This window comes from Barbatula barbatula (genome assembly GCF_947034865.1).
Source record: "Barbatula barbatula genome assembly, chromosome: 4".
NCBI classification, from domain to species: Eukaryota; Metazoa; Chordata; class Actinopteri; order Cypriniformes; family Nemacheilidae; genus Barbatula; species Barbatula barbatula.
This window is the reverse complement of record NC_136768.1, coordinates 27,011,822-27,031,298: the sequence shown is the minus strand read 5'-3', so window position 1 is coordinate 27,031,298 and position 19,477 is coordinate 27,011,822. Positions and strand designations below refer to the sequence as shown.

Here is a 19,477-nt window from a genome sequence, read left to right as displayed (position 1 = left end):
GTGAAGTCGCCACTCTCCCCGAGGCGTCGACTGACGAGAGAGTGCATCGGCTGTCTGGTTTAGGTCGCCCGGGATGTGTGTGGCACGCAGGTACTTCATCACTTGTTGACTCCACAGGAGGAGGCGTGGGGCGAGTTGCATTAACTGCCATGAGCGAACGCCACCCTAGCGGTAGATATACGCTACGGCAGTAGTGCTGTCCGACCTGACCAGGGGCGCAAGTAGAACAGCTAAAAACTCTTTGCAATTGAATGCCAGCGCAGGCGGGGGCACGTCCATCGACCTGATACCGTTGCACACCGCACCCCAACCCTGCGAGGAGGCGTCTGTCGACACCATGACTCGCCTCGAGACCTGCCCGAGAGGGACTCTGGCCCGTAAAAAAGGTAATTGAAGGCCCGGGGGGTTAGGATGTCAAGATGCGCCTCTGCGTGAGCACCGCCTTTCTTGGGGACGATGAAGTAGGGGCTGTAAAACCCGCTGGACATCTCGGCCCGTAGTACAGGAGCATCTCTGCCTCTAGCTGAGATGAAGATGATGCCCTGAAACCTGGGCGGAGGCCTGGCGAATTGGATCGCATAGCCGAGACGGATCGTCTTCTGTAGCCACCGTAACGGCTTGGAAAGTGCTGCCCAAGCACCCAAAGACCGAAACAGGGGGACTAGAGGTACGATCTGCTTCACTGCCCCCGCGGGGGTTGGTTCGACGGCCAGCAGTGCCGGTCCCCTGCCGGGGGTGACCCCCACGGGAAGGCTCTTAAAAGAACACAGCCACCCATGACTGCAACATCTGAATAGCCATGCAACCGCAATGCGGGCAGGACTTATCCACAACGGCTGCCTCAGCGTGTTGGACCCCCAGAACTGTATTCATGAACTTTGAAAGACTAAAAAAACAAACACATATGATATGTTATTGTGTCTGAGAGGCAATGTATGAATGCAGTTTGTTTTGCGATGATGAACTTCTATTTTCTTGACCAAAGTAACATGGGTTCTAACAAACTATTGTAATGGCCTGAAAAAAAAAACTAATATCAAAAGGTAAGCGTGAAGTGCTTCAATAAATGACACAATGATCACCATAATGTTGACTTCAAACTAAAAAAGATTTATGAAATATAAACAAGATATTTTGTACACGTGTGAAATAAAGTGGTGTGTTTCATCATTTCATCACTGAGGTTCCTGGCCAACGGGGGGGGGGTAATATTACTTTTTGTGCGGCCATGGGTTTGGAGGGGCTTGTCCACCGGCATGCTGTCCTTGAGTCTTACAACAACCAATGTCTCCTCACCTTCCTAGATGAGATAAAAGACATCCTCCTGGACCGCCAACAACACCATCCTGGGCCCGCACATCACATTTATGTGATCATTTGGGACAATGTACGCTTCCACAGAACAAACCAAATCAGAGAGTGGTTCACCACCAACATTAACCACTTTTTAAACGTCTGTCTGCCACCCTACTCCCCTTTCCTGAACCCTATAGAGGAGTTATTCTCATCGTGGAGATGGAAGGTTTATGACAGACAACCATACACTAGATAGAACCTCCTAAGGGCAATGGAGCTGGCCTGTGTTGACATCCCAGTGGAGGCCTTCCAAGGATGGATTCGCCATTCCAGGGCGTTTTTCCCGCGGTGCCTGCCAAGAGACAATATAGCCTGCGATGTGGATGAGGGGATGTGGCCCGATGCAGCTCAGCGACATGATGCCGCACAGTGATTGTGGTGTGTGTGTGGTGAATAAAGTAAATAAAAAAACTTCACACCCTGATCATGTTTTCAAGAGTACTGTTGTGTGCAATAGATTCTGTTTTTGCATTGAGTTGTGTTACAGTAGTGTACTTGCAGAATTTACTATGGATTTATTCTCTTCATATGAAACTCACAAATCTAAATGCCTAATCCTCTGCAGAGATCAAAGAAGATCCATTACTGTAAAGTTTCTAAAAATATGCATTGGCAGTTATGAAACAAAGATCCTTCTCACAAATTGAGCATTGTGTTTTCAATTGTTTTGCTGTAGTGTGTAATGATGTGTACAGTGTTTACATTTTTGAAAGCTTCGAGCTGCTCTTTTGGTGTGAAAGTTTGAGTTTTGAAGTGAGAAGGTGTGGTTGTGTTTTTGTAGCTTTAGAAAAGGGTGTTGTGTTTCGACATTGGGGAACATGGAGGAAATGTTTGTGAAATGTGTTTTAGCAGTTGATAAAAAGGTAACAATACTTGTGACCAAACTGATGTCTTTGTCTTTTATAGATTTTGATGATTGGATTTAGGTTTTCAAATGTAAGATATTTGTCAATTAGTATAACAGTTATTTGAATCGTTTCTTAAAGGTTAAATCTCAATGTTTAGAAAATAATTGAAGGGTTTAACAGTATTTATTACAACATAAACCTTTACAGTTTTTCTCAATTGTTTACACACAAATATTGGTACTTGAGACACAATGAGCTCAACATGTAACTCATTCACCAACCACCTGAACCAATTCTGCTAAACTACAAGCACAATTCCTGCTTTACACTCACATTGCAGATCTAAAACACACTTTTTTCAAAACACTACACACAATTCTCTGCATTTGGCACAATTTTCGGGCAGAAAAATCTAAATATTTGAGTTTTTCAGAATTGTTTTTGTGAAATAAAAGACCTTATAAGAGTGTAAAGTTCTCCCACCGATGTTTCTTGCCAGTACATTCCAGTTTTATTGTGATGAAAATGAAAAGCCACGAACTGGAATATACGTGTGAAGCTTTGACAAACATTTTGTGGAAACTATTATACAAACAAACTTGAATTGAACTGAAGCGAGAGTTTCATAATTCAAGCTTCATACACACACGGACACAGCGGTGAATAAAAATACACTTTCCCCTCGTTCACATTACATCGACACACCTGATGCAGACCAACATTCCCTCACTTTAACACGGGTCCGATCCTAAAAAAGCGATCATTCAAATCAATATTTAACCCGTAAAAGTACATTCACGTGAGGCCCTTCACTCTACATGTGTAGCAGGTTGAAAAATCTTTAGATATAGATCCTAAAATAAAAAGAGGAAAATAGGATACCCCTTTAAAAGTTGGAATTGTTCATAAAAGTGTCTTTGATATTCGTCTATTGATGGGTAAATTCATCATGACCTTGTTGTGGGTAAAGAATCTGTTGCTGTTGTTCTTGTCGCCTGTAGAGGGGGTTTCACGCTGTTCCTGCACCGGGAGCTTTAGGGTTAATTCAACTTTGCCCGGAGCTTGAAGCAGCGAGCATCTCTGTCAATCACCGTTTTATTCATCTTTGTACAGGTGAGCAAAACGTTTCAAAAATGGTCAAACATAATGTTTTAAAAACTGTGTTTCAAACACGTATATGTTGGTAAGTGACTGAGAATGTTAGTTTTGTTAATACGCATGCCGAAGTAATGAGTCAAATATCAGATTACACTCGAGTGACAAATATGTGAATTTGAAATTAAATGAGAGAAAATAGTCATGTGAAAAGAGTTTAGGAATGTTTCCAATGTGTTTTATATGTTGATTGTAATTGAATGATGAAGTTTCAGCGAGTTTAATGTACATTTGTTACTGGAGTTGTTTCGAGCCAAAATGGCGGTGCCTTTATGAGTGAACTAGAGCCAAAATGGCGTCTTGCATGTAAAACATGAGGTTAGAGTGAAGCGAAAATTAAGATTAATTTAGGACTGAAATGGAATTCGTGTTCATGAGGATGTTAAGACATGTGAAACCATCAGTTGGTCAAGGAATTATGAATGAATATAATGAGTTACATTATAACAAGCAATAGAATTGTTCTGTAAGTTATGTTTGTTATCTCTCATAGAATCTGTATATACATATCATACACCCTGCAGTGCAATAAATGTGTGCAATACTTTCCCTCAGACATTTCACATATATAAACTCATAACTTGTATATTTTTAAACAAAAATTCCGGGGCTCTTCTGTCACACTGCACTTTCACCTTGTGTGCTTAACTTTTATTTTTTCTGTACCTTCGTTGCCTTTGTTGATTGTTACTTGTCTTGTAACCTTACTTGTGTACTGGAAGCTTCTGTAACCAAGACAAATTCCTCGCGTGTGTAAGCACACCTGGCAATAAAGCTTGTTCTGATTCATGTTGTGAATACACCGGAATATGTAGAGTGAATTACACTTTGTCCGAAGCAACCAGTATTTCTCTCACACAGATCCGGCAGAATTGATTAATTCGCGTCACCCCTACAGGCTTCCCAGCCCTGAAGCGGGCAACACAACTCGACACGTGTTAAAATAATGTTTACATAGAATCTCTTTACGTCGAAATCTTGGGTGGCTCTTAAAAGAGCCTTTGTGTGGATTAACGCTTAATACGCGTCGCTTTACTTGGAGCTGGTGTACTTGGTGACGGCTTTGGTGCCCTCGGACACGGCGTGTTTGGCGAGCTCACCGGGCAGCAGCAGACGCACGGCGGTCTGGATCTCTCTGGACGTGATGGTGGAGCGCTTGTTGTAGTGCGCGAGACGAGAAGACTCGCCGGCGATGCGCTCGAAGATGTCGTTGACGAAAGAGTTCATGATGCCCATCGCCTTGGAAGAGATGCCGGTGTCGGGGTGGACCTGCTTGAGGACTTTGTACACGTAGATGGCGTAACTCTCCTTCCTTGACTTTCTGCGCTTCTTTCCTCCCTTCACGGCGGTCTTGGTGACGGCCTTCTTGGATCCCTTCTTGGGGGCGGGCTTTGCAGGTTCCGGCATGATGAAGAATATACGGAGAATAACCGAGAGTCACCGCGCAGGGGTAATTATACACTTCGGCATGCAAATGTTTAGCTTAACGTGCGCGCGCTCCCATTGCGTGTCTCCGTCCGTCGGCCAACCCCTTAAACTGTTTCTATTGGTCAGCTGAAAGATAGATGGGAGGATGCAAAGGGCCAATAAAAGTGTTTCCCGCTCAAACCCTCGAGTTTGAACATGCCCCTCCCACGCGGTTGTTTCTTTTGTTTTCTTTTCCGGCTCATTTTAAAGCGCGTTATTATTGTAATATTCTACACGGTAAAAAAACACGTGTCTGCGTTTACTGTGGGAGATCGTGTCGTTTACAGTCCATTACTGAGAAATATTGTCGCAAAATATCGCACTCATTTTTTTTATTATGCATTCCAATGAATACATTTAGTTATTTAGCAGACGATTTTATCCCAGGCAACTTATAAAGAGTTCAGGGAGCAATAAGCGATGTGTCATACAGGAGCAATAATGCAAACATGCTGGTTTCTATAAAAGCTAGAAAAAAACACCCGTTGAGAGAAGAGAGAGCGTTAGTGTTGTTTTTCTTATTTTGTGAGAGATGTAGTTGACCGGACTGAGTAAGGAATAATGATCCAACAGGAAGGATTTGTGAAGGATCCTTTATAAAACTGCAGTTGTTATTTATACAATGTTATAATGTTACCACAATAACTAAAAACACCGCTAACTAACGCAATAAAACAGAAACGAACATCATTTGAATTGGTGAACTTTAAAAACGAAGCAATTTCATATAGGAACCAACCTCTCCATATGTTCTTTCTACGTTCTTGTTTTCAACATCAAGAGTAAAACGTTTATCAAAGGCTGTTAAGAAGAGCGTTGTAATTAACCTCAAAGTACATCGCTTTGGTTCAGGCTATATAGTGAGCGGTGAACTCTTTCTATGATGTCGTGTGTGGCTCTTAAAAGAGCCGTTGGGTTTTCAATGAGACCGGGTCACGTTTAACCTCCGAAGCCGTACAGGGTGCGTCCCTGCCGCTTCAGCGCGTACACGACGTCCATGGCGGTGACGGTCTTTCTCTTGGCGTGCTCGGTGTAGGTGACGGCGTCACGGATCACGTTCTCCAGAAACACCTTCAACACACCGCGAGTCTCCTCGTAGATGAGACCGGAAATACGCTTCACTCCACCGCGGCGAGCGAGACGACGGATGGCGGGCTTAGTGATGCCCTGGATGTTATCACGCAGAACCTTACGATGACGCTTAGCGCCTCCTTTCCCGAGTCCCTTACCTCCTTTACCTCTTCCAGACATGATGATCACTAGTAGATTGAAAATTGACCGGCAGAGGAGGACCTTTACATAAGCCTACAGGACCTCGTAGAGACACATAAACGCGAGAGGGCAAAGCTAGCAGTACTGTTTTTTTTCCTCGCTGCAACCTGCGGTGGATGTGCAACCCAGCCCACATCTAAGTGTGATGTCATAAGCAACGCCCTTGTCCAAAAACGTCACATTCTCATTATGAGTGAAACAGTAAGATATGGAAGGCCATTTAGGCAGAAATGTCTTTAGACGTAACGTGTACAGACGCTATATTGCGCCTAAAGACGTAATTTCGCGTACAGACGTTTTGGTTTAGCCAATGGTAAGCCCCAAAACGGAAGGATTTGCATAAAATTGATTAAACATATAGCCGTGACGTCATCGTTCACGTAGCCACTTGTCATTCATGAATAATGCATTTAGACGTGACCTTATGCGTGGCATTTATGGAAGGCCATTTAGGCAGAAATGTCTTTAGATGTAACGTGTGCGCCTAAAGACGTAATTTCGCGTACAGACGTTTTGGTTTAGCCAATGGTAAGCCCCAAAACGGAAGGATTTGCATAAAATTGATTAAACATATAGCTTTGAAGTCATCGTTCACGTAGCAACGTGTCATTCATGAATAATGCATTTAAACATGACGTGCCCGTATGCGTGGCATTGCGTATGGTCCTAGTTCCGGATACGTTCCGGATGCGTCAGCAATACATAATTTTAGGACAAGGAAAAAGAGAGCATTTCAAAATAAAAGCGGTAGAAGTAGACAAGGAAAAGCAATGTCTTTGCCAAATTTTCTTAACAATTGCAGACGCGTTTTTCAAGAATGTGTAGATCTTTGCATGTCAGATAATGTGGATGTTTTTTCCCCTTAACAGCCAAGTGATCTGCTGCTCCTCACAGTGTTCCCACTTAGATTAGATTAGATTCAACTTTATTGTCATTACACATATACAAGTACAGTGTGACGAAATGTAGTTTAGGTCTAACCAGAAGTGCAATTAGCAAGTGCAGGATATACAGTGAATAAATACAGAATACAATATTGAGAAAACATTATACAATGTTTTTTATACAGGTTATGAAAATATTTTACAGTAGGTATGTTCTATGAAAATATGACAGTATGTATGTACTAAGAACAATATATAGAGATGACTATATACTATGAACATTAACACTATGAACATTAATGTACAGGTGGATATGAGCAGATAGTAATTTAGACTAAACAATAGTGCAAGTGATTTAAGTGTGCATAGATTATTGACATTAGCTGTTAAAGTTGCAATGCAATAGGTGAGTTAATGCAGTTGTTGAAGTAACAGTGTAGTGGATGAGTTAATGCGGTTATTAAAGATACGGTGCAGTATAAGAGTTAATAAGGTTACAGTGCAGTATATGAGTTAATGCAGTTAATAGAGTTACAGTGCGGAAGATTAGTTAATGCAGTTAATAGAGTTACAGTGCAGAAGATGAGTTAATGCAGTTAATAGAGTTACAGTGTGGAAGATGAGTTAATGCAGTTAATAGAATTACAGTGCAGTAGATGAGTTAATGCAGTTAATAGAGTTACAGTGCGGAAGATGAGTTAATGCAGTTAATAGAGTTACAGTGCAGAAGATGAGTTAATGCAGTTAATAGAGTTACAGTGCAGAAGATTAGTTAATGCAGTTAATAGAGTTACAGTGCAGAAGATGAGTTAATGTAGTTATTGAAGTTACAGTGCAATAGATGAGTAGATGCAGTTAATGGAGTTACAGTGCCGTAGATTAGTTAATGCAGTTAATAGAGTTACAGTGCAGAAGATGAGTTAATGTAGTTAATAGAGTTACAGTGCAGAAGATTAGTTAATGCAGTTAATAGAGTTACAGTGCAGAAGATGAGTTAATGTAGTTATTGAAGTTACAGTGCAATAGATGAGTAGATGCAGTTAATGGAGTTACAGTGCCGTAGATTAGTTAATGCAGTTAATAGAGTTACAGTGCAGAAGATGAGTTAATGCAGTTAATAGAGTTACAGTGCAGAAGATGAGTTAATGCAGTTAATAGAGTTACAGTGCAGAAGATGAGTTAATGCAGTTAATAGAGTTACAGTGCAGAAGATGAGTTAATGTAGTTATTGAAGTTACAGTGCAATAGATGAGTAGATGCAGTTAATGGAGTTACAGTGCAGTAGATAAGTTAATGCAGTTAATAGAGTTACAGTGCAGAAGATGAGTTAATGCAGTTAATAGAGCTACAGTGCAGAAGATGAGTTAATGCAGTTAATAGAGTTACAGTGCAGAAGATGAGTTAATGTAGTTATTGAAGTTACAGTGCAATAGATGAGTAGATGCAGTTAATGGAGTTACAGTGCAGAAGATGAGTTAATGCAGTTAATAGAGTTACAGTGCAGAAGATGAGTTAATGCAGTTAATAGAGTTACAGTGCAGAAGATGAGTTAATGCAGTTAATAGAGTTACAGTGCAGAAGATGAGTTAATGTAGTTATTGAAGTTACAGTGCAATAGATGAGTAGATGCAGTTAATGGAGTTACAGTGCAGTAGATTAGTTAGTGCAGTTATGAAAGTGGTCCATTAGTGCAAATGAGCATATTTCAGATGTGCAAGTGAGCAGTATAGAGTGCAAATGATGATGTGCGTGTGTAAACAGTCCAGTAGAGCAGATAACATGAAGTACTGGTGTGTACAGTGCAGTCATGCATGCAGCCCTGTAGTGCAATGTAAACAATGCAGCTTGGAGTTCAAGGTAAGAGAGGTAGTGGAATCAGTGGGGGGGCAGAGTTCAATAATGAAACAGCTCTGGGAAAAAAGCTGTTTCTTAGTCTGCTGGTTCTTGTCCGGAGGCACCGGAAGCGCCTACCAGAAGACGCGTTATAGCGTCTGTACATGTTACGTCTAAAGACATTTCTGCCTAAATGGCCTTCCATAGTAAGACGCCAACACACCAGGTGACGATAATACACATTATTGATTTAAAATCTGCTAAATGACTAAATGAAAATGTAAAATGTTTTGAACATGTTGTTTCATTTTAGAGAACATGTCACCTACAAGGTACACACAAATGATTACTAAAATCAAATTGTAATACATTGACACTAAATATTTTCTTTTAAAATGTTATTATGTAAGGTCTTTAATAAAAACGCAGAAACCAATGTGTTAAAGGCTTTGAGTGGTTTAAAAGACGAGAGATGCAATACAAATATTCCATTAACCTAACCTTTGAGCCTCTCTCCAGAGTCTATCACCACAACAGAATCACCCCCCGGGCATCCTGTGGTGTGTAAACAGGAAGGCATATTTTTATTTTTTACTGGACACAACTTGTGAAGCATGATTTTTTTATTCAAGTATATTAAGATGTGGATACATATCCTTATCAAACTATGTTTAAAAGGCAATAAGATTAATGGCATGTTACTAAAGTGATATAAATCTATCAAGACAAACTATCTCTAATAGGACGTTCAAGAAATTTTAGCAATATTATAAATTCAATGACTTACAATGTCAAGATCTAATTGTTCTATTGAATTTAATATATTTTTGGGTAGGGTAGTATTAATTCATTAGGAACGGTATAATGGTAACTTCACAAATGTTATAACTAATCAATACAAGCATTGTACGGGCTGTTTTGATGACGAAAATCAGCTCCGTATATTTTAAATTGTTTAAGTACTTGGGGTTGACCTGTAGTTCATTTAGTTCATTTTTAAAAAAAACACGAAATCGTGAAGTAGTATAACGAAAGATAATTAATTCATATGAATCGCTAGACTGCTGGCCGGAAGTAGCGCCACTTAACTCATGGGTTCGTTGAACCTGATTTCTATAGGCGGTGTCAGTTGTGGTGACGTATTGGACACGGGCGTGGTTTGTGACGTCACACTTGGATGTGGGCTGGAAATCCACCGCGAGTTGTCTCTGCGCTTCCAAAACATGCAGTAAACGCGCTAAAATGTAGATTCGTATTAGCTATAAATTAAAGGACACGTGTCAGTGGCCCACAGTATACATTTGTCATGCGCTATGACGTGGTTTATTATTGAAATCATCGGTAAAGAGTGCAGATGCTGAAAATAAGACAAGTTGGCCCACAGGCTTGTTTGCATCTAAGTCATTCCTGGAATAACATACCTTCTGGAGATATGACCAATACCTTCATCAGTCTCCTCAGCTGGAAAAAACAAACACAGACCAAATGTAAAGTTCATTTCTGCACAACATTTTCTTTTACACTTATTAGCAAATTTTAATCTTAACCGTTTATTCGTGTTCTTGCTTTCCTGTAGCTCAGTGGTAAAAGCATTGTGTTAACAACACATGGTTGTGCGTTGGATCTCTGGGGATTGCAGATACATAAATGTATAGGATAATGCAATGTAAGTTGCTTTAGATAAAAGCGTCTCCTAAATGTAAATGTATCAGTTAGAGACAGATATACAAAAAATACACAAATGTATTCCCACCTAACAGTGGTTGCAATCACAGAGATGAAACGATTTCACCTTGTGATGGTTCACTGTCCTCTTGAACTTTTAAATAAATAAATGAACATAAGTGCATGCATGTTATCTTTAAAAGGCAACATGTTTTTTGGCTTTCATTCGTCTAGTAAGGGACAACGCATTTTGTGTTACTTTGAACTCAGCTTCTGTTAACTCAGCACAAAATGACACATAGGCTTGTTTCACAGACAAGGTTTAAGGCTGGTCCCACTAAAATGAATATGTGACTTGTAATAACTGAAAATAACTTTCCCTAACACATCTTGAAATATGTCAATGCCATTGTTTTGTCCCAAAATCCACACCAGTAATCTGGGGCCTCATTTATAAAGCTTGCGTACGCACAAAACGGGGCTGAAAACATGCGTACGCCAGTTCCTGCGCAAAAGGTGGGATTTATAAAGAAAAACTTGACGTGAAAATATACGCACATCCACGCAAACTGTGACCCATGCGTACGCACATTTTGAAGACCATGCAGTTTGGCGACACTGATGGTGAGCTGAGGGATTGACGGTAGATTAATGAAATTAAACACATTGAACTTGAAAAGTTGCGCATATAGACCTATCCATATAACCATAAACATACTAATCACTTTCAACCCTCATTATGCGTCCTAATCATAAAACATGCATGTCCACAATTCCAATTTATATAAATAAATGGTAATAATCTATCAAATAAAAGTGCATCAATTTAATTTATTTTACTTTCATTTGCTAATGATCTAAGGGTGGGCGTATGGGTTTACCACTCATTGTCTGATTGCTATGACAGGTGTAAAGGCTTGAATGTGATCGCTGTAAACATAAATACTACGGTGAAACCCCATCTACGACATGATGGATGCGCTGGCATTGCTGGAGGACTATGCCAATGGCAGATTTAGGAGGGAAAGGGTGTTTAGAGACCGCGAAGATTTTCCAGCCCACGATGATGACTGACTAATAAGCCGATTTAGATTCCCTAGAGCCATGCTTTTGGATCTGTGTGCTGAATTGGGGCCAACATTACAAAGGCAAACTACACGAAACCGCGCCATCCCGGTACCATCACAAGTCCTTTCAGTTTTAGGATTTTTGGCAACCGGGATTTTTTTCATGCGCAAAGCTTGATTTGGAAATTTATAATTCTGTTAATTTGACATAAATCTGGGATTTCACAGCCATCACTGAGCTCCTTATGCCTGCTGTTTTGAAAGGGATTATTAAAATGACAAATCGATACATAAAGTTTCCTTACACTATTCGGGAACAGGCCAATATCAAAAGGCCATTTGCAGCAATGTCCGGATTCCCAAATGTAATCGGTGCAATTGACTGCACTCATATTGCTATAAGATCTCCACATGAGAACGAGTACATTTATGTGAATCGAAACGTGCATTACATAAATGTGCAAGTTGTTAGTGACGCCAATACTATGGCTACCAAACAAAATAAATTTCCTTTCCTCCACCTCAGTCACAAGAACCTCTCTGTTTCTGTGTCTGTGAAATTTCTCTTTTTCCCCTTAGTTTCCATTGCTGCTATTATCACGCATACAGAACCTCTTGCTCATTAAGATGCACGGCCATTCATGAGGTGATTTGCATGTGCTATATATGGTTGAAAAGGGGCGGGTTGAGGGCGGGATGTCGATTTTTTTCACGTGCGCAAATTATCAGGTAGACTGTGATTTATAAAGTGAAAATTGCGTGCAGTTGTGCGTACGCACAGTTTTATAAATCAGATTTTTTTTTTGCGTACGCTATTTTTGGCTTTTGTGCGTACGTACACTTTTAGTAAGGTTCCTACGCACAGTTTTATAAATGAGGCCCCAGTAATCTGAGCCATTTATTGTAATGCCTCTTACGCTCATTTGATGATGTCATCACTGCTATACTGATGAAAAAATTACATTTCCTTATTTAATCTGCTTTTCTGGAACTACCAGTTTCAGCCATATAACATATAACGCATAACATTGATTTAGATGTGAACTTACCTTTTTAGAGGACATGTTTGCCAGAGGTACAAATGCTGAGAAAACTGAAATTAACATTAATGTATATAAATTAACCTGTATAACAAGAACAAATAAGAACTTAACCTTTTAGGTTTTTGTTTTAAGTAAACAATTTCTCAAATTTAGTGTAGTTAATCATTTAAATAAACACATCAAAATGATAGTTCACCCAAAAGTGAAAAGTCATTATGTATTACCATCCATGTTCTGACCAACACCGAAAAATACATCTGGAAAAATGTCAAACAGATCTCATCCCTCATGTACTGCCATAATAGGGAAAATAAATGCTAGATCATGTTGTCTTGTTCCCGATAGACACAATTATGGATCTGTGCCATTTCAGATGTTTATCTGAATATTTAAGTCTATGCTCAAAATATTAAATGTTTACAGAGATTAAGAGATAAGATAAGCAGTCAGGAGACAAAGTGATGTCAGCATAAGATAAGCAGAGTTTACTGAATAAACTTTTTTGCATTTCTGTGCTTTGTTTGACTAAAAACAGATCCAACAGATAATTATTATTATACCACAATTACTGCTTCACAACATTGTCTTGTGACATTAAGAACCTTGAGAATGAGATCACATAACTACCAGTGAAGACGATAATATACTACACAAACATGTCTGTACTCTCAGTAAGAATCTCAGCATCTCTACAAAACACACATGCCCACGCTCGCACACAAATACCATATGATCTATCAATTGTTTTATTAGCAGGTTTACAGTTTTATTATATTTGATGATATTTATTCTGTGTTTTATCGTTCCGTCAGTCTGCATATAACAAATGTGCAGATCAATAAAACAAAAGAGCTTTGTGAGATTCACACAAATACCTCGAGAGTGTTTGTGTGTTTATCAAGCTGATCAAAACAACTTCTGTATGCAACACTGAACAAGTCTCTGAATGACCTTCATTTCACACAAATCATGTTTCACACGTGTTTTAAATATTCAGAAAACGAGAATAATTCATCAAACTTTACACGAATAAATCACAAGGAATTCACACGAGGCTTTCCTCCAGAGATCGATGCTGGTCGTGTTTTGAATCTAACACTGAATCAATAAAGCCTTCAGTGTCGTGTAGTTGAGTCTCTGAATAAAGCTCTGGATCTCTGCTGTGTGTTCTCGCTGTTTTCACTCCGTCAAATGATCTTTAAACTCTGATTTTCATTGTAAATGTCACGAGAGAAAACACAAGAGTTTGCGGCTCACAGAGGCGCGCGGGCACAGAGCAGGTCGAGCTGAGTCTATCTGGTTCTCATGTGGTGTATAAGAGCGCAGCGCCGCTCAGTCCTCCCGCATTACTGATCTCTGATCCGACTACAGAAATGGCAGAAACCGCTCCAGCAGCCCCGCCGGCGAAAGCGCCGAAGAAGAAATCCGCAGCCAAACCCAAGAAAGCGGGTCCAGGCGCGGCTGAACTGATCGTTAAAGCCGTGTCAGCCTCCAAGGAGAGAAGCGGCGTGTCTCTGGCCGCCCTGAAGAAAGCTCTCGCCGCCGGAGGATACGATGTGGAGAAGAACAACTCCCGCGTCAAGCTCGCCATCAAGGGCCTCGTGACCAAAGGCACACTGGTCCAGACTAAAGGCACCGGCGCTTCTGGATCATTCAAGCTGAACAAGAAACCAGCAGAGACCAAGAAACCAGCAAAGAAAGCCGCTCCTAAAGCGAAGAAGCCCGCCGCAGTGAAGAAACCCGCCGCTGCCAAGAAGCCCAAGACTGCAGCGGCAAAGAAGACAGCCGTTAAGAAATCTCCGAAGAAGGCGAAACCGGCCGCCGCCAAACCACCAGCCAAGAAGGCAACAAAGAGCCCCAAGAAGGCTACAAAGAGTCCAAAGAAGGCAACAAAGAGCCCCAAAAAAGCGAAGAAGCCCGCAGCCCCGAAGAAGACCGCCAAGAGCCCGAAGAAAGCCAAGGCTGCTGCCAAACCCAAAACTGCAAAGCCTAAAAGGGTCGCGCCTAAAAAGAAGTGAATGCATAACAGGTGTTGATATAAACAAACGGCTCTTTTAAGAGCCACCCAACCCCTCATGAAAGAGCGACTTTGTCGACTAATTTTGCTGATGGATTTGATCATTACAGTCGGTTGTGGTGTTGGCGGTCATAACTAAACTGTGATGTTGAAAATCACGCATTCCTATAAGATAATTGTTTTAAATCAGAATGTAAAAAGCAGTTTAAATGTATGTAATTCTTTACGCATACCAATTAATTACTCTGTGTAACAACTATAGAGATATATTATTGTTTTCATTTAGGAGACGTGTAATATAAAAGCCCGTTTACACAGACCTGTTGCCAAACTTTTGTGTGAACGCGTATTCCGCAGTGCGCCCCCGACAGCATCTGTGAGGCGGGCAGAAAGAGGGGTTGGGCTCTGCGTTTGGAGGGAAGTTGACTGATTGGTTTAGCAGTTTAAACGGCTCCAACCAATAGCTGACTGACAGAAGGGATTAAAAATGGACAACTGCAGCACTTTTCTTCTCAGTTGTTATCAGACATTCGATCTTAACAGCAAGAAATGAGCGGAAGAGGCAAAACCGGCGGTAAGGCGAGAGCTAAGGCCAAGACTCGCTCATCCAGGGCCGGACTCCAGTTCCCCGTGGGTCGTGTTCACAGGCTTCTCCGTAAAGGCAACTACGCGGTGCGCGTCGGTGCCGGTGCTCCAGTGTATCTGGCCGCCGTGCTCGAGTACCTGACCGCCGAGATCCTCGAGTTGGCAGGAAACGCCGCTCGCGACAACAAGAAGACCCGCATCATCCCCCGTCACCTGCAGCTGGCGGTGCGCAACGACGAGGAGCTGAACAAACTTCTGGGTAAAGTGACCATCGCTCAGGGCGGCGTGCTGCCCAATATCCAGGCCGTGCTGCTGCCCAAGAAGACCGAGAAGCCCGCGAAGTCCAAGTAAACGGGCGGAAAATCGTCTCCCGTAAACCCAAAGGCTCTTTTAAGAGCCACACACTTACTCGACAAGAGAGCGATGCGATTTCAGTCTTGTGTTCCTGGTTTATTATAAACTGAAATGCGCCTTATGATGTAGGTTCATCGAACACGTATTTGAGAAACTCTTCTGAGAGTGAACTTGTGTTCGGTTACATGATGAACAGATGCTTAAGATAAAAGCGACTGAAGGGGAGTTTGTCATAGTTGTAGTTTACCGATCCTTGTACAACAGTAAAAGAAGAGTTTTGCCCTTTAGTCAGAGAATATTTTTATTCTACATAGTGATCCGAATACAATATATTTTGTAGGCGATAACCTTTATATCGTTGCAAGTTGCACATTTCTGATCCGATGAAATGACACGAATACAAAATAGAAATAAAGATAAATGATGGGATGATTTAATGATGTGATGGATTTGCTTTGTGTTTCGCGAACGGAACTGTGAGCTGAACAAAGGATGGGCAACGTCCCGCCAATTTCATTTGAATGCTAATTTCGCGGCCATTGGCCATTTCACGGGCCTACGTCACCTATAAGCCAATCACATGTCTCCGTGCCGTGACGTCTTGCGCTGGCTAAGCCTTTAAAAACAGGCGCCGTGAAACGTAGATTTATTTCGTACAGAACGTAGAAGAGACCGCAGCGATGGCAAGAACCAAGCAGACAGCTCGTAAATCCACCGGCGGCAAAGCCCCGAGGAAGCAGCTCGCCACTAAAGCCGCCCGTAAGAGCGCACCGGCCACAGGCGGCGTGAAGAAGCCTCATCGTTACAGGCCCGGCACCGTTGCTCTGAGAGAGATCCGCCGCTACCAGAAGTCCACCGAGCTGCTGATCCGCAAACTGCCTTTCCAGCGTCTGGTGAGAGAGATCGCTCAGGACTTCAAGACGGATCTGCGCTTCCAGAGCTCCGCCGTCATGGCTCTGCAGGAGGCCAGCGAGGCTTATCTGGTCGGTCTGTTCGAGGACACGAACCTGTGCGCCATCCACGCCAAGAGAGTGACCATCATGCCCAAAGACATCCAGCTGGCGCGTCGCATCCGCGGAGAGCGCGCTTAAGTCCCGCGTCTTCGAACACAACACAAAGGCTCTTTTAAGAGCCACCACATCCACTGAATGACGTGATTTCCAGCTTTTTTTAACAATCGTAAATAGCAACGCCACATGAGCCAGTGATTAATATTTTTGTCGCAATTAATAATGAAAATAATCGTATCAGTGGAGTTGCTCCCGTGTTTATTTCATCCATTAATCGGCGATAAATCCTCTTTAAGGGCGAATGATCACATGTAAACTTAACTTCCTCACAAACTCAACATATAATTATAATTTTCATATGAAGAGCTTAAAGTTATTTACTAAACATGTCATTTAAAACCTATTTACAAACAAAAACAACTATTTGTAGGAATGTAAGAAATGTTCAGATATTTAGAAGAATTTAGGAAAATAAACATTTCTGAGGCTCTTTTGAATCATTAAATTGTCCCTCTTATGGCAGTGAATGATGACGTCACATAATTTAAAATGTTAACATTCTTTCAATGATCTTTATCTGAACAAATACATTTAAACTGAAGTTCTGGTCTGAAGTGACATGAGGCTGAAGAAATGATGAGTTTTATTTTTCAAAATCACTTTAAGTTTATTAGAAAATCTTCATCTTTGTGCTTTTTGTAAATTACAATTCAAGTATGTGTCAGGGCAGAGGCGCGAGGAAAAGGGGTATGAATGACGTGCGCTGGTGCCGCCCTCGTGGGCATGTTTCTCCTCGGTCCTATACGCACATGTTTAAACCCTTCGCTTATTGGTTTGTCTTCACATTGAATTCAAGTATCTGAACATCATGTCTGGAAGAGGTAAAGGCGGTAAGGGACTCGGGAAAGGAGGCGCTAAGCGTCATCGTAAGGTTCTGCGTGATAACATCCAGGGCATCACCAAGCCCGCCATCCGTCGTCTCGCTCGCCGCGGTGGAGTGAAGCGTATATCCGGTCTCATCTACGAGGAGACTCGCGGTGTGTTGAAGGTGTTTCTGGAGAACGTCATCCGTGACGCCGTCACCTACACAGAGCACGCCAAGAGAAAGACCGTCACCGCCATGGACGTCGTGTACGCGCTGAAGCGGCAGGGACGCACCCTGTACGGCTTCGGAGGTTAAACGCGACCCGGACTCTCATTGAAAACCCAACGGCTCTTTTAAGAGCCACACACGACTTCCGTCAAAGAGCCGAAGCTTCTGTTTCACTGCTGCATGAGCGGCGCTTCACTTGACTCGCGTTGTGCTTCTGATTCTTTTATATCATCAACACTCGAGTTACGGCTCGTGTTACACGTTACATGTATTTACTGCATAAATTACATTTAACTACCAGTAAACACCAACCGTACAGTAATTACATCTACTTATTCAGTGTTTTTATATAAATACACACGGGCTCTGTAAAATAAACCTGTTTGTTATGATTTATAAGCGGGAATAACAATTTGAAAAACAACCTAAAATCGATCTCTCGCTCTCCGACAGTCAATTTAATTTGAGGATGTTTTGTTTTTATAATGTGGTTCACCAGCATGACTCCGTACATTCGTATTGCATTTGCAGCTGGGCTGCGTTCAAATAGTGCAATATGTGAACAAACGAAAACTTTATCAAATAAAGTGTGATGTATGTAGTGCACTTAAAGTAGTTTATAATAAAATATATGTGAAATATAAAGAACAAAGATAATATAGTTTAGACAGAAGTAGCAGAATAAATGGATATAATAATATAATGTTATGAACGTATATTCAAAATCTCTATAAAACGAAGAGAGACTATAATTAAGGGACTTTAATGAAACGCGCGTCGAATTGTTAAATATGATCAATAATAACGCGCTTTAAAATGAGCCGGAAGCGGAAACAAAAGAAACAATCGCATGGGGGTGGGGCATGTTTCAACTCGAGGCTATGGGCGGGAAACACTTTTATTGGCCCTTTCCATCCGCCCTTCTATCTTTCAGCTGACCAATAGAAACAGTTTAAGGGTTTGGTCGACGGAAACACGCAATGGGAGCGTGCACGCACGTTACGCTAAACATTTGCATTCTAGAGTGTATAAATACCCCCGCGCGGTGACTCTCGGTTATTCTTCGTCTATTCTCCATCATGCCTGAACCAGCCAAGCCCGCACCCAAGAAGGGATCCAAGAAGGCCGTCACCAAGACCGCCGTGAAGGGAGGAAAGAAGCGCAGAAAGTCCAGGAAGGAGAGTTACGCCATCTACGTGTACAAAGTCCTCAAGCAGGTCCACCCCGACACCGGCATCTCTTCCAAGGCGATGGGCATCATGAATTCTTTCGTCAACGACATCTTCGAGCGCATCGCCGGCGAGTCTTCTCGTCTCGCGCACTACAACAAGCGCTCCACCATCACGTCCAGAGAGATCCAGACCGCCGTGCGTCTGCTGCTGCCCGGTGAGCTCGCCAAACACGCCGTGTCCGAGGGCACCAAAGCCGTCACCAAGTACACCAGCTCCAAGTAAAGCGACGCGTATCAAGCGTTTATCCACCCAAAGGCTCTTTTAAGAGCCACCCACTGTTTCGACGTAAAGAGCTTATGTGATAAAATTATTTTAAAGCGTCTCAAGCTACATGTTACCCGCTTCAGGGCTGGGAAGCCTGTAGGGGTGACGTGAATTATTCAATTCTGCCGGATCCGCAGAAAGATGAGTCAAACGCTGTGAGACAGAGATACTGGCTGCTTCAAGCTCAGGGCAAAGTGTAATTCATTCTCCATTTCCCGGTGTATTCACGAGTCACGACATTAACATATATAACATAACAGAACAATTCTATTATAAACATAATCATTCACAGTTTCTTGACCTGCTACTGGTTTCACATGTTTGAACATCCT

At 41.8% G+C, this 19,477-nt stretch overlaps 7 protein-coding genes across 7 annotated transcripts; 5 read left to right on the top strand and 2 right to left on the bottom strand.

Annotated features, from left to right (window-relative positions):
• Window positions 1-4,391: 4,391 nt before the first annotated feature.
• Window positions 4,392-4,766, bottom strand: LOC306893402 (histone H2B-like; the record flags this gene model as incomplete). The annotated part of the gene is made up of 1 exon (XM_079455191.1): window positions 4,392-4,766. One exon carries the CDS (start codon window positions 4,764-4,766, stop codon window positions 4,392-4,394), a length of 375 nt encoding a protein of 124 aa, XP_079311317.1.
• Window positions 4,767-5,765: 999 nt separating this feature from the next.
• On the bottom strand, window positions 5,766-6,077 carry LOC306893411 (histone H4; the record flags this gene model as incomplete). Its single annotated transcript, XM_079455200.1, has 1 exon — window positions 5,766-6,077. One exon carries the CDS (start codon window positions 6,075-6,077, stop codon window positions 5,766-5,768), a length of 312 nt encoding a protein of 103 aa, XP_079311326.1.
• A 7,886-nt stretch (window positions 6,078-13,963) lies between these two features.
• LOC306893354 (uncharacterized protein) lies at window positions 13,964-14,608 on the top strand (the record flags this gene model as incomplete). The annotated part of the gene is made up of 1 exon (XM_079455140.1): window positions 13,964-14,608. One exon carries the CDS (start codon window positions 13,964-13,966, stop codon window positions 14,606-14,608), a length of 645 nt encoding a protein of 214 aa, XP_079311266.1.
• A 548-nt stretch (window positions 14,609-15,156) lies between these two features.
• Window positions 15,157-15,543, top strand: LOC306893387 (histone H2A-like; the record flags this gene model as incomplete). The annotated part of the gene is made up of 1 exon (XM_079455176.1): window positions 15,157-15,543. The coding sequence occupies one exon, from the start codon at window positions 15,157-15,159 to the stop codon at window positions 15,541-15,543; it is 387 nt and encodes a 128-aa protein (XP_079311302.1).
• Window positions 15,544-16,226: 683 nt separating this feature from the next.
• On the top strand, window positions 16,227-16,637 carry LOC306893367 (histone H3.2; the record flags this gene model as incomplete). The annotated part of the gene is made up of 1 exon (XM_079455156.1): window positions 16,227-16,637. The coding sequence occupies one exon, from the start codon at window positions 16,227-16,229 to the stop codon at window positions 16,635-16,637; it is 411 nt and encodes a 136-aa protein (XP_079311282.1).
• Window positions 16,638-17,424: 787 nt separating this feature from the next.
• Window positions 17,425-17,736, top strand: LOC306893413 (histone H4; the record flags this gene model as incomplete). The annotated part of the gene is made up of 1 exon (XM_079455202.1): window positions 17,425-17,736. The coding sequence occupies one exon, from the start codon at window positions 17,425-17,427 to the stop codon at window positions 17,734-17,736; it is 312 nt and encodes a 103-aa protein (XP_079311328.1).
• A 992-nt stretch (window positions 17,737-18,728) lies between these two features.
• On the top strand, window positions 18,729-19,103 carry LOC306893404 (histone H2B-like; the record flags this gene model as incomplete). The annotated part of the gene is made up of 1 exon (XM_079455193.1): window positions 18,729-19,103. The coding sequence occupies one exon, from the start codon at window positions 18,729-18,731 to the stop codon at window positions 19,101-19,103; it is 375 nt and encodes a 124-aa protein (XP_079311319.1).
• Between the last annotated feature and the right edge of the window lie 374 nt (window positions 19,104-19,477).